General features: G+C 33.3%; 2 protein-coding genes and 1 pseudogene across 3 annotated transcripts; all 3 read left to right on the forward strand.

Moving 5' to 3' along the window:
* Positions 1 to 6: 6 nt before the first annotated feature.
* On the forward strand, positions 7 to 4,130 carry LOC140976411 (protein-tyrosine-phosphatase IBR5-like). 2 transcript variants are annotated; one of them, XM_073440545.1, is made up of 5 exons: positions 7 to 513; positions 1,319 to 1,418; positions 2,305 to 2,362; positions 2,765 to 2,871; positions 3,589 to 4,130. In XM_073440545.1, exons 1-5 carry the CDS (start codon positions 268 to 270, stop codon positions 3,888 to 3,890), a joined length of 813 nt encoding a protein of 270 aa, XP_073296646.1. In that variant the 5' UTR covers positions 7 to 267; the 3' UTR covers positions 3,891 to 4,130. The 2 variants fall into 2 exon arrangements, with proteins under 2 accessions (XP_073296646.1, XP_073296652.1); XM_073440551.1 differs by having other exon boundaries at positions 3,600 to 3,851.
* A 5,112-nt stretch (positions 4,131 to 9,242) lies between these two features.
* LOC140967118 (GDSL esterase/lipase At2g42990-like) lies at positions 9,243 to 10,385 on the forward strand (annotated as a pseudogene).
* Positions 10,386 to 12,771: 2,386 nt separating this feature from the next.
* LOC140976424 (GDSL esterase/lipase At2g04570-like) lies at positions 12,772 to 14,140 on the forward strand. Its single transcript, XM_073440561.1, has 3 exons — positions 12,772 to 13,159; positions 13,250 to 13,742; positions 13,937 to 14,140. Exons 1-3 carry the CDS (start codon positions 12,803 to 12,805, stop codon positions 14,131 to 14,133), a joined length of 1,047 nt encoding a protein of 348 aa, XP_073296662.1. The 5' UTR covers positions 12,772 to 12,802; the 3' UTR covers positions 14,134 to 14,140.
* Positions 14,141 to 14,434: the final 294 nt, after the last annotated feature.

Genomic DNA, 14,434 nt, shown 5'->3' on the forward strand with positions numbered 1-14,434 from the left:
TATATATGTGTGTGTGTGTGTGTGTGATGGAGAGAAGCAAATGATTGTAGCATCTGCATTCCTCTCCAAAAGGAAGAGTGCAAAGAAGAGATCTTCCCAGTACTCGACCGATCCCCCGTCTTCAATCACTTCGATATCTGACCCGAAACCCAAGTCTCCCTCAAGTTCCATTCTCCTTTCGTCAATTGGACCGAACAAATACTCGAATTTCGGTATCAAGGTGTAACGAAGCATTGGGAAGTGAATTATTGGACTCTTGAATCTATTATGAGGAAGAGGGAGAGAGAGAATCCGTGTGGGGTTTGCGGGCATTACCACAAGTACGAGGAGGGGGAGGTGTGTGGCATCTGCGGCCACCGTGTGGCCTCCGTATCCGATAAATCCGCTGCATCTCCCGTCCATGTCAGCGCCTTCCCATCGGAGATCTTGCCCGAGTTCCTCTACTTGGGCAGCTACGACAATGCTGCTCGCGCTGAACTTCTCAAAATTCAGGGCATCTCCCGAGTTCTTAATGTAAAATAATGATCGATATTTCCGTCCGTGCTTTGATGATTTCTATTTTCTTTTCCCGTTAATTAAGCTCAATCTTTTTTATGCCATACTAGTATTGATTTAGCTTTCTTTATTGACGGTTATATCATCTATTTTTTGGATATTTCTGGGTGCAATTTTGATTTACAATGATGTCATTTATTCAATTCAGTGTTAGTTCGAAAAGGTCAAATGGAAAATTAAACGGAGACATCCCAGTTATTTTGCGCTTCTTTAGATTCGTGTTAGAAATTTTAAGCAAGTATATTTAGTAAATTCGAGATGCTTGGACCCCATAAAAGATAATAGTTACTGAGTAATGAGTACCCTTTGACTAGAATATAGAGTGTTAAATCTTATATAAAGCTCAACGTTTGCTTCTTCAATAGAAAGTGTTGAAGCAAGATGTGGGATGTGGGATGTGGGATTAGTATCTTACTGGTGGTTGGCCTTCTCACATGACACAAACTAGTGTAGTGACCAGTGAGTCACTCGTGTCATGTCACTAATGATTGGCCATTTTACCATTAGTAAAAATATTTCTGTGAAAATTTACTATTGGATGAGATTAATCTTTACGATTTATTGTGCATAGGATTTTTAGATATCCGAACCATTGAAGAAAGTGCCTCGTACTTCATGGTCAATAGCTCGATTTTTACTTGCACTTATTGCATTTTGTGGTTGTTATGTGCTGAACCTTGAGCTCTTACTTGTATTCATCAACTTTCCAAATATAGTTGATAAGGACTTCTCCATTCTTTTAAAGACATCTGTATATGTGCAGACTGTACCTGCTTGCCAAAATTTGTACAAGAATTCTTTTACCTATCACTGCCTCCAAGACAATCAAAAATTGTCATTTGATGATGCGATTCAGTTTCTAGGTGAGGCTTTTGACTGTTAATATTCACCTTTTTTTTTCTTGTGTCAAATTCTCTTTTACACTGTTGTGATTGATATAAGAAGGGAAGTAAAGGGGAGGAGAATTGAAAAAGATGAATGCTACACACTCGGCAGGTTTAATGAACTGCATTTAATTTTCATGGAGCTGTTTATGCACAATTTTAGTTCGGAGTCATACATAAATATTTGCATATACCTGGACATGATTAAGTTTCCCCGCAGCAATATACTAGCAGGCATAAAATGATTCGAGTTAGCTCGTGACCCATTCAACTTGATCTCAATTATTCTTGATCTTAGACTTTTACATGATTGTTTGAAAGCTCGTAAGCTAGCTTGTGAGCTTTTTATCTCTATCAGTATATATTTATACATCGAGTAAATACTATAGGTGCTCGAGCTTGAACTCAAAAATTTGTAAGTAAGTACATAAGTTTAAAAATTTAGAAGTTCGACTTGATATCAACTTTTTATACACTTTTATAATGTGATCAAATTTTTATACACTTTTATTATGTAGTGATAAAATAATTAATCGGGATCAACAATAGAAATATGCATCTGCACCATCTTATGAACATGAAATGTGTTAGATCGGCCAATGTGTTTCAATGAAGCTATTTATTTTGCCTGCTATGAATCAAATAACATATGAATTCGACTATTGAATGCTGAAAATGATGTTTCTATCTAAAGGCAGATGTTTACACATCATACATTCAAATGTCTCGTTTGCAGTTATCATGTGAGAAGTGATGTATGGCCGAACCTTTATCGTAACACCGTGAAACTTGTTGCTTCTTCGAATCTGTTACGTGTATATTTATATTCTTTATTAACCTTATCACGCCCTTGCGCTTTGTGCAGAACAATGTGAAAAAGATAGGGCTCGGGTTCTTGTGCACTGTATGTTAGGGAAAAACAGGTGAATGATCACAAGTTGGGGCTTGCAACTTTTTTCTGTTGTTTTTTGTTAGTTATTTTTTTGACTTTTTATTTACCTCCTCCTCTCTCTGGATATCTGTATGTGTTTGTAATTTTTCTGTTTCTGAAGTGGGCATTGGGTTGGAACTCTGAATACTTTTAGACACTTGACTATTTGAGGTAATTTTCTCGTTCATAGAACTAATTGTCATATATATTTGGCATATCGTTACTGTAAAATATAACACGACCCTTGTGATACATGACTAGGTACCATCAGCATACTAATCTACAAATGTTTTGTGTGTTTGCAATAATTTCTTCTTCTCGCTGCTTTTGATTGAAAGTTTTTTACTTAATGCCTGTAAAGATCGTGGTTAAATTCTGTAACTCTTATTGACAGGTCTCCAGCTATAGTAATTGCTTTCTTGATGAAAAGCAAAGGTTGGAAACTTGCCCAGAGCTATCAGTGGGTGAAAGAGCGCAGACCTTCAGTCGAATTGAATCAAGGTTTAACTAACTTTCCTGCCAGTTTTCTCAATTAGATATCACCTATATTGTCTTTGATGGTACCAATCAGGTACACCTAATATTTGCCCTTGAAATGTAATTCAACGGACTTTATAAAATGCAAGCTGTTGAGAGTTCAAAGATTTGGATGAGAGATTGCAATCTGAAGTACCAGAATTCTGTGTAGTTTGTTGGAGGATGTGAGAGTAATAGAATAACGAGTAATTTGTTAAGTTATTATTCTTCTAAAAAGAATTAACTTGATATGGTTCTAATCCACAAAATGATTTGATCTAGGAGTGGTACCATCATGTTAGATGCTAATATTATACATGACGATCAAATTTAGTTTGATTCATAACAATGTGCAAAATTTAGTTCAGGTCCAGTATTTGATTCTAGTGGGATACTTTTTTGTGGTGACAGGTAGTTACTTTTCCTTGTTTAACTTTTTGAAATACCGAGCATTTGTGTCATGTCAAAGAAGTGTGTCAGCCTATGCTTTTTATTGAATTTATTTATAAAATCCATCATATGATTTGTTTATAAAATCGCTGTTAGTTGCATTGCTTTGTACATTACAATCATTATGCCTAGAACTTTAATTTGTCGATTCTGTGTAAAAAGGATCTTAAATGTAGTGGCAGATTAAGCGGAGTTTAAAGTTTCTAACTCGTAATTTCGATTCTAACATCATTCTGTTTTCTTATAATTTAGCGGTGCATCAGCAATTACAGGAGTATGAGCTCGAGATTTTTGGTTCGGTGGAGAACAGCAGCAATGCCATTCCAAGCTTCAGCTTTGGCTTTGCAAGGCTTCATGATCCGCCAGTTGCAGCAGTTCCAATTTTCAATAACATTGGTGGGACTTCAATTTTTTCGCGTCCCCCTTTTGACACCCCTACTCAAGAATTTACCTTTGGAGCGGGGCAGGCTCAGACGAGCATCTCAAATGACAGTGCATTGAGCACCAACACAAATACACCTGCTGTCAATGATATGACAATGGGCAGTTCTTGAATCTTGACATTTTGGATTTTATTTACGACCTCGGAAATTGGTCTTAAAATTGAATTCATGTTCGACTATGAGTTTTTGCATTATAGCTGAGATGTCAAGCAAGGGGAAGTGCTTTAATGTAACAGAGATTGATTTGGTGGTTTTATGGTTGAGTTTTGCAAACTAGAGTGTATTCCATCTCACCACGAAGCTTGATTCCAAGCCTATATATATACATGAGATTACTTCAAATTTTGTTAATTGAATATGAATATGGGTTTCTTGTGTAATTTTTGGATGATGAGATGACTGGTTCCAATTCTTAACTCATCAATCCATGTTGCAAGCCAATATAGATTAGTACATTTTTTGAAATGTGGTTTTTTTAGAGTAATGGTTTCCAACACTTTTCTATAGTTAGATTATTATATATCGTCTTACTTGTAAGATGAGATGATCAAAGATGAATTATATATAGATGATATTATCATCTATATTAATAATATTACGATTTATGAATAACAAAAAATGGGACGAAACAATTCTAAATAATTAATTAATGCCTAACCATATCTTAAAGTATATTTCCTTCATGACATTGAGTTTCTGTCTGTTAACGGTTACATTCATCATCATTAATTATCAATTCATGATTATTCATCATTGTTCATTAAATTGTAATTGATAGAAAAATGGTCTTTTACAAATAATTCAATAATATAATTAAATAACTAATTACAATTACTTACAACAAACTACTAATAAACTTCGACATGATAAACCCACATAATTGGAACTCGAACCAAAGATTCTTGCAAAAGTAAGAATTCTAGGACTTCTGTTATTTTTTCCTTGAATTAAAAAAAAAGGCACATTAATTGCATCAAAATTACGTAACAGTTCGAATTTGAAGTAATAGCAAGGTGACCAAATAAATCATAAGTAATTTCCATTTTGAATTAACATGAAAGCTATTAGAGAAAGAGTATGTTTCTTGTGAGACGGTCTCACAAATTTTTATCTGTGATACCGGTCTCCTATCTATATTCACAATAAAAAGTAATACTCTCAGCATAAAAAGTAATACTTTTTCATGTATGACCCAAATAAAATATATGTCTCACAAAATACGACCCGTGAGACCGGTTCACACAAGTTTTTGCATTTCAGAAAATAATATTTTGAAAAATAGANGCTCACACAAGTTTTTGCATTTCAGAAAATAATATTTTGAAAAATAGAAGCCAAAGTTTGCCAAAAAAATAACAGATCAGCAGATAATCTTTTAACAAATTTTTTTGACATGTTTACAATAATGTTTGATAATTTTTTTTCACAGTGAAAACATAAATAATATCATGCGATCTATTGGAGCCTATTCATTAGAGGAGAGAATTCCCTATAAATACTGGGAGATAATTGATCATCCTAATAATAAAACATTTTTTTTAAAAAAAAAAACCAGTTTTAGTCAAATAATTATGAATCTTTTAAGAAAATTTAACTCAAAAACATGCATGCTCCTAAGTCCTAACTCTTAATTTTGAAATCGGAAAATATCAACAAAAATAAAAGGAAAAAGAAACAGTCAACTAAATATTATTGCTCTTCATCATTATTATTAGTCCAATGTTTTAGACAAACATCATAATTCATTAAAAAAAACAAATTAAAATCAAACAATTATATGTCTTAAATCAGTTATTTCTCATGAACAACGAACACAATGTTCGACCCCTTGATCGTCAGAAGCAAATCTCAATCATCCGAAAGAGGCTGAGCAGCCAACAGCCTACGGCTTGGACGACACCGTTGGATCATCAGGCAGCCTCTCGTGTACCTGTTCGCCGGTGTGGGCACCACCTTCTTTTCTGAATTTGATGACCATCCCTTCAAATGGCTAAAATCTATTGTTTTATGTTTCTCCGCCCCACATTCCGTAACAAATGTGCCTGCCACCAGTAACATGGCGATGCATATCGCCGGTAATGTTCCACATTGTTTCTGCTGCGACATCTCAAGCGGGAGATATATAATTAACCTGATCGATTAATATATGTTTCGACCGAGTTTTGTTCGGAGTTAGATCAAGGAAGGGATGATTTGCTCTATTATTGTGTGTGATTTTATACTTAGGATTTGTTTGTTCACCGATGGTGTTGATGGATTGGAATTGTTGGTTTTTGGAAACCATTCATGATTTCTAGGACGAGAGAATTTATTGAGTTTTCAATGGTTTGTGAAACTAATTACTACTCCAATTCATTCGTTTGTTCAAACAGTATTAAATTTTTGAGTGGTAATCTCTTATCTCTGTGTCTACGTGAAAAAAACTAATAAATATGCATGGACACACACACACACAGAGATATATATATGCATGCTATAAACAATTTCTCACCAGATATAAAGATTATGATATATCAAAATTTCTAATTAATTCCTGCCAAGCATAAGTGTGTATGTTCCAGTTCCACTACGAAAATTGCGATTTTAGTCCGTAAGTTGACATGTTTTAGGATTAGTTTTATAACTTGTCAAATTTTGATTTTCGCACAACCACATGATTTTTTTGTTTTGTTTTATTTTGATCTTTTTTTGTGTTCGAAATTAGTAAATAATCGAATATGATTTCTTTTACATTAATTCTTTATTACGTGACACGTGTGACGAGAATTAAACTTATATTACTCAAATTAAATTTATCTTACCAAAAATAAGAGAAAAAAGAGCAAAATGACTTTCAATATTTCAAAATTAGTGGAAAAAAATTTGTCATTTCTATTTATTTTTGTTCATTAATTAATTTATTGTGTGTAATATAAGTTTTGTTTTTGTCACATTAGTCTAGTAAGAAATTATAGATGTCAAATAAGCCATAGTTGTTTTGTTTAGTGGTTTCGCACAACAAGAGATCAAAATAAAAAAAAAATCAAAGTTACGGTAAGAAAACCAAAACTTTGACAAATTAGACAACTAAAACCCAAAACAAGTCGATTTACATGATTAAAATTGTGTTTTTCCATAATTAAAAATCTTAAAATCGAAATCGCTTCGGTGTAGCAAAAAATATATTTAATATAATAAAAGATCTAATATTATACACTGATTGAGCCCGTTAATGTAGGTTAATTTGATTAAATCTTATGTTAAATTAAAGTTCCGAAATTGTATAATATAAGTGTTTTATTCACTTTAACTGTAGGCCTTTAATAATAAGAAATTTTTTTTGGAAAGTTGTGGACTTTGAATGAAATTCCGTAAGAATTGGAAGCAGTTGAAATTGAATGGACAAACAAATCAAATGCCATATTAATTTGAACCGTTTAAATTATAACTAGGAAAGCAAGAGAACTTTGAAAAATTCCGACACAGAAATAGGGAGTTGGATAAAAATTGACCATTAAAAATCTACAATTAATAAACTTCTTAAGATTCACTTAAATATTTTTCGAGAACGAGATTAATTTTAAAAAGTAGTCGATATATTCTCCGTTTAATTAAATTTAATATATAATTCATACACAACACCACATGTCCATTAAACCAGATTTAATTGCCTTAGACCAGCGCAAAAACCAGCAATATATATAAGCATAAAGTTGAAAACCAAAATTCAAATAAAAAAAAAAAAGAGACAAAATATAATAATCTTAAAAATGGTTGCATTAAGACAAAGGGTTGCTCTTTTCTTGACGATAACTACCTTGATTGTTTGTGTTGTGATAAGAGAAGTTGTCGCAGATCATGATAATGGAGCAAGCAGTGGGAGGCTAGAGAATTGCCACCCACCACGAACCCACGAGAGCTGCCACGATCGTCGTCTCAACGAAGCAGACGAGGGATCCCTTGATGACCATGCGGAGGAAGAAGATGATGACGACGATGACGATGACACATTTAAAAAAGTTGAGATACAGAATCAAGATTTTGATGACGATATTCAACCAGAAGTTGTCGTTCTTGGACATTGATAAAACATTAGTTTTTCACAAAAAAAGATTTTTCGACTTCTCAAAAATAGAGTTTTCTAATAACTAGAAAATAACTTCTATTTTCAATTATTTTCGGATACATGCGAGGTAATTCTCAGTTTATATTTATAGGGCTCTGTATTTTTCAGTTTCACTTATCTTTGATGAAGGGGTACTGAAGTATATATCATATTAATTTACATTCTGTAAGAAATTTCTTAGCTTATATTTGGATCGATGGATCTGAACATAGATATTTCAATTAATTTGTTTGTTTGAAAAAATTCCGTTTGTCAATGAATTTCAAAATTTCAATAAACAATAGTTATTTTTTGAGTCGTTATAATGAATTTTAAACTAATCCCAACAGGTCATTTCAAATCATCACACTTCAAATACTGCTTCAAATCTAAATCATTCGATTCAGACGCAACCTTATTTATTATATTCATTCTTAGTTGTTTTTCATTATCATTTTGGTCATTTGAATTATGAATTACATTAATCGTTCCAATGTAAATTTAATGTGAAAAATGTGATCACGGATCAAGCATAAATTATTTTACATGTCTCAATTTAATCATTTTGGATCTTCTTAATTAGAAATTTCCTTAAAAATGCCTTGTTTTAAAATAGAAAATAGTTTTCAAATGAACACCCGCTTAAAACTAGTTTAATATTGTAAAAGTAAAATTCAGTCCTAATTTAAAAAAATTATGTAGAAAAATTGGATGTAATATAAGTTATTATTTGAGCTATCAAAATAAGTGGTAAATATTTTGGAAACCAAGACATAAAGAAATTATATCTTAAAAATGTGTAATATCCATACAAATATTAATATATCCTAAAGATACCAAAAAAAAAAAGACAAATCAAATGAGTTATATATTAATGTATATATTATGGCAAGAGAATTTCGAATAACCAAATTGAAAGGCTAATATTCTACGAGACTCCTTTAGTATATTCTTTTAATCTGAATATATATTATGTAATCTTCAATTAACTCCAAAAGGTTAAATCTAGCACAACGAAACGTAACTAATTATTTTATACAAAATCTTTCTTTTTGTTAAGCCAAATTCTTGAAAATTCACTCTGATTTGGAAATTGGATTGATTAAATGTGTAAGAACATGCATGCAGCTGCATTTGCACCCCGCCGACCCATGAAATATGAAATTAGCAACCTGCTTCAGACACTATTCTTAGTTATAAATATTCGTATGCACTGTTAAGATTGGAACTTGGACCTAACTCAACCCCAAAACCTAGCTCTAGGGGGAGGATTGTCCAATCCCATATATACAACTCCTGGGTATTTTAACCAATCGATGTAGGACAATTAATATGCACAACCACTTTCTTTGACTGTAATACTACTTTCCTGTCTGATTTTTTTATTCGCTTCAAGTTTTGGTGCTTTTATCCCTGCCGCTGCGTCGAAAGTTCCGGCGATTATTGTGTTTGGAGACTCATCAGTTGATTCTGGGAACATCAACCGGAAATCGACTGTATTGAACAGCAATTTCCGGCCGTATGACTGTGATTTCTTCGGCGAAATGTTTTCGAACGGCAGCCGGATTTTATTTCTGAAAGTTTTGGCCTGAAGCCTTATGTGCCAGCTTTCTTGGATCCACGTAACAATATACTGATTTTGCAACCGGAGTTTGCTTTGCTTCCGCTAGCTGGTACTGGATTCGATAATGCAAGTTCTAATGTGCTTGTAAGTATTTATTGTTTTATTTATTTTCTTGATACAATTGATTTGAACGTGACAGATGATATCTTATAAAGCATACGAGGGAATTTTTTTTTTGCGCTTGTAAATATTCATATCAGTTCGTAAAATAGAATATTTATCGTTTAGGTTTTTTTCACGTATATCAGGTCGTATCATCAAGTCAAGAGATTTTTCACGCTTGTAAATATTTATATCGGTTTGTAAAATAGAATATTTTTCGTGTATTATTTTTCATATGTCTTCTACTTTTATATATCGTTGTGTTCAAATAAATTATGAAGTACTGAATGCATTTCACAAATTTTCCATACAGAATGTGATACCACTATGGAAGCAAGTGGAGTACTACAAAGACTACCAAGAACCCTAAGATCCTACTTAGGTGACACAAAAACCGAATACATAATCAAAGATGCTCTACATTTAATCAGCTTAGGAACAAATGATTACCTAGAGAACTACTACACTCTCCCTAACAAGAAGTCCAAATACACCCTTGATCAATACCAAGACTTCCTCATTGACATTGCAGAGAGATTTGTCAAGCAGATTTACGATTTGGGGGGCTCGTAAAATGTTGCTAACGGGGTTTCCCCACGATGGGTTGTTTGCCATTGGAGAGGACTACGAATCTTGTTAATGGGAATGGGGAAGGTTGTATGAACGGATACAATGGAGTTGCTTTGCGTTTCAACGCCAAATTGAATGGTTTGGTGGAGAGGATGATGAGATGGAGAGGATTAGGATTGTTGTCTCTGATCCTTATGGAGTTTTCTTGCAAATGACAAGGAGTTAACCCTACTTCATTTGGTAAGTATATTTCTTTTTATTTATTTGTGTTAAGATTGGAACTTGGACCTAACTCACTAGCTCAAGAGGAGAGGATTGTTCAAGAGCATATATACAACCCCCATGTATTTTATCCAACCGATGTGGGACAACTAACAATTTGCTATAATTAGCTAGTGATGCAAAATACCCAATCATACGAGACTTTTGAAGAATTTCGTATTCCTTGTTAATTCTAATTTAGAACTCGCAGACCTATCTTTCAATGTGTATTAAGTAAATCTCCATCTTCATGTAATAACTTACAAATCACGTTAATCAGATAAATCAAATAACACTAAGCAACATTTGTGTGACAAACTCGCCGCATAAAGTATTGACAAGAAAAATCTAACTTTTGAATATTAATCAAATATTCACTTATTCTATCATGTTGAATATCCCTTAAATTCCTTGCCTGCCATTATATTTTAACGATGACACATTTATACTTGTGGATTTTTAAGTAACCGAACATGAAATTTTATCAAAAACCTGCCAAATATATATATATAAATGTGTGTATTTCTTATTTCCCCCCTGTCAATTTTAACAAAATTTTCCTTCAAAAAAAATTCGAAACTTTTAATGTACCATACAACAAGAAATTAAAAATATATATATATATACGGTTTTCTGTTATATTCAAAATAACATTTTTAATTAAAGTATGTGTACGATAAAAATTAATTTGCTTACAATAATTTTAGCGCTCCAGTTTGAATAACGGTGGTTTTAGCTTATTAAATTTTTATATACAGTTTAGCTAAAACCTACAAAATAAGGGGGTTTTAAGTAGCTCGTCATATTTTTAAATTTTATTTTATATATTTTTGTTTTATGTTTTTAATATATTTTTTTTTATTGTTTTATATGAAATCAAGGACTTTTTTAGTTTGACAGAAATGGGTAATTATTTAAAAACAAATATGTGAATCGATTTCATGTTTAATAAATACTATACTTCATGAGACCGAGCTTCAGTAGTAGCAGTGGTCTCATCCGTGTAGATATAAGTTCGATCATCCCCACACATTGTACTCCAAAAAGAGTAAATCTTTGTGAAACGGTCTCACGAATCTTTATATGTGAGACGGGTCAACTCTACCGATATTCACAATAAAAAGTAATACTCTTAGCATAAAAAATAATACTTTTTAATGGATGACTCAACTAAGAGACCCGCCGCACAAAATACGACCCGTGAGACCATATCACACAAGTTTTTGTCCTCCAAAAAAATATACATATATACTTTACACGAAAAATGGAGATAAATTAACGGGAAATTGGACTTAACTCCCCAGCCGCCGTTTTTTTTTTGTGATCATTCCCTGGGTACTTTTTTAGTACCACATTTTCACATGAAGGGTACCACATTTCCACATGAAGTGTACCACAATTTGTATGACATAGTACCACAATTTTGTGGGTAGGGAGTGAACCCAAATAAATGTTTTGGTTGGGGATTTTTCACCAACTTCCCCATAAATTAAAGAGACATTTAATAAAATAAAACAAACACCTCCATTCTGGTTGAAACTACTTGAATTTAGTCAAGACTTCACATCTTTAGCTACTTAGCTTTCTTACAAGTTTGTTCACTCGATCGATCGCCTGGCTTCTTATTATTTATTGCATATTTATTCCTACTTTTCGGTGGGCAGTTCGACAGCAGGGAAAAAAAGTCATAATGAATTGAAAACCAATCGTACAAATTTTCAAATTATTAATCTCAACCCATTCTAGAAATTAATTAATTTGGTACACACCTTATGTACCATTTTTCAAATTTTGTAAATATATATAGATATAAAAAACATAGGAATTATCCGATGTTCTATTTACTCAAAAAATGTTTTTTTCCATCGTATATCTAGTCATGTATCTTCCATTTTTGGCATACTTAGTAATTTTTCGCTGAGATTGCTGATGTAACATTACACACATTAACTTTATATCGAGAAAATTATTAAATTGCAAAAAAAAAAAAAGACTAAGCTAGAGGACTTGAGAAAAAAATAAAATTTTCTTATCAAAATTAATTTGATTGGTTCTGACATATTGGTACTAATAACTCCAAACCCGTAATTAATATTTCCTATAAAAATTAATTTATTTCTCCTTAAGGTATTTATTTAATTTTAACCAAAATACACAGAAGGCCTAAGACATTGAATAAGGAGCTCTGATGATTTTTTGTGGCAAAAAGAAATTAAAGTGCCTATTCACATGAACAGAATCGAACTAACTTTAGCCACAGTCGAGGCAATTGAATTCCGAAAGAATGCAGCTCAACAGCGCCATTAATGACCACCGATATTCGTAAATTTGCTATATAAATTCAAGTGAAAACAACAAAAGAGCTAGAGAGAAAAAAACGTAATGGGACCATACATACTGTTACTGTGTTTGCTCTTACTAGCCAAGACTACCTCAAGTGCAAGAATCCCAGCAATTATCGTGTTCGGGGACTCGTCTGTCGACGCGGGCAACAATAACCAGCTCCCGACGATTGCTCGGAGCAATTTCGAGCCATACGGGCGTGATTTTAGCGGCGGATTACCCACTGGCAGGTTCTCGAACGGCCGGATTCCGACTGATTTCATATCCGAGGCGATCGGTCTAAAGTCGACTGTTCCGGCTTACTTGGATCCTGCATATAATATCTCGGACTTTGCTGTTGGTGTCACTTTCGCTTCTGCCGGGACTGGATATGATACTGCCACTTCTGATGTGTTAGTAAGTGCAAATATTTTTCAAATGCGCGCAGATATATATTTATGTGCCACAGAATCGTAATCATAGATTAATACTTGATTAAATATTCAGGGTGTGATACCATTGTGGAAGGAATTGGAATACTACAAAGATTACCAAACGAAACTAAGAGCCTACCTTGGAGATGAGAAAGCTAATCAAACTATTGGTGAGGCACTGTATATTATGAGTATAGGGACCAACGATTTCTTGGAGAATTACTACGCATTTCCACCAAGAAGACTATTACAATACACCATCGATCAGTACCAACAATTTCTTATTGGGATCGCCAAGAACTTCACCATCAACCTTTACAACCTCGGAGCTCGTAGGATCTCCGTCGGAGGCCTTCCCCCTATGGGTTGCATGCCATTGGAACGAGCACGAAATTTTGTTAACTCCGATGATTGTGTTGAGTCGTACAACATAGTAGCCATGAATTTCAATGACAAGTTGAGAGATCTGGTGACGAACCTGAACCAGGAACTAGTTGGGGTGGACCTTGTCTTCTCCAACCCCTATTACATTCTTCTACAAATTGTTAAGAAACCTTCCTTATATGGTAAGTTTTGCCACTATCATTTGTTTTCACTCACCTATTCTTCTCCAACCACTATTTAATAGTCACCAGAGAGCCGATTAGAGGATGACACCTCGATCGAGCACTCAAAATGAACATGTCAGTATTCTCGAGCTCGACCAGATCTATTTATATATATTTGTTACTCATGATATAGTTTGTGTGACGATTTGCAGGGTTCGATGAATCCGGGGTGGGATGTTGCGCGACGGGGATGTTCGAGATGGGGTATGCATGTAACCAACGCAATCCTTTTACATGTAGCGATGCAAATAAATACGTATTCTGGGATGCCTTTCATCCATCCGAGAGAGCAGACCAGATAATATCCGATCATGTGGTTAAGACAGCTTTGTACAAGTTCTTAGTTTGATGTTTTTTTTAAAAAAACAAAAAAATTATATAGCAGAAAAAGGTGTTATGTGAATAGATCAAAGAGTCTTGGTCAAATATATTATATGTTGTGCTTGATAATATATATACACACATATATATATAATTTAAAATTTTTTTCCTTGAGTTTTGTTATTAGAATGTACATATGTGAGTTTATTGGTGTTGTGTTGGGTTATTACAATTATGAATGTGCTTTATGTAAATTTCATGTATAATATAAGAGTCACATTAACTTTTTTTATTGCCGACGTTTCCTTTTATATGATATATGAATATTT

Source organism: Primulina huaijiensis, chromosome 1 (assembly GCF_012295235.1).
Source record: "Primulina huaijiensis isolate GDHJ02 chromosome 1, ASM1229523v2, whole genome shotgun sequence".
NCBI classification, from domain to species: Eukaryota; Viridiplantae; Streptophyta; class Magnoliopsida; order Lamiales; family Gesneriaceae; genus Primulina; species Primulina huaijiensis.

What these genes read in the sequence shown, in the direction of transcription:
- LOC140976411 (XM_073440545.1), top strand. Translation starts at nt 268, where the DNA reads ATGAGGAAGAGGGAGAGAGAGAATCCGTGTGGGGTTTGCGGGCATTAC. An exon ending in GCATCTCCCGAGTTCTTAAT is followed by an intron (nt 514 to 1,318) that starts GTAAAATAATGA and finishes GTATATGTGCAG; the next exon opens with ACTGTACCTGCTTGCCAAAA. An exon ending in TTCAGTCGAATTGAATCAAG is followed by an intron (nt 2,872 to 3,588) that starts GTTTAACTAACT and finishes CTTATAATTTAG; the next exon opens with CGGTGCATCAGCAATTACAG.
- LOC140976424 (XM_073440561.1), top strand. Translation starts at nt 12,803, where the DNA reads ATGGGACCATACATACTGTTACTGTGTTTGCTCTTACTAGCCAAGACT. An exon ending in CTGCCACTTCTGATGTGTTA is followed by an intron (nt 13,160 to 13,249) that starts GTAAGTGCAAAT and finishes TTAAATATTCAG; the next exon opens with GGTGTGATACCATTGTGGAA. An exon ending in TAAGAAACCTTCCTTATATG is followed by an intron (nt 13,743 to 13,936) that starts GTAAGTTTTGCC and finishes GACGATTTGCAG; the next exon opens with GGTTCGATGAATCCGGGGTG.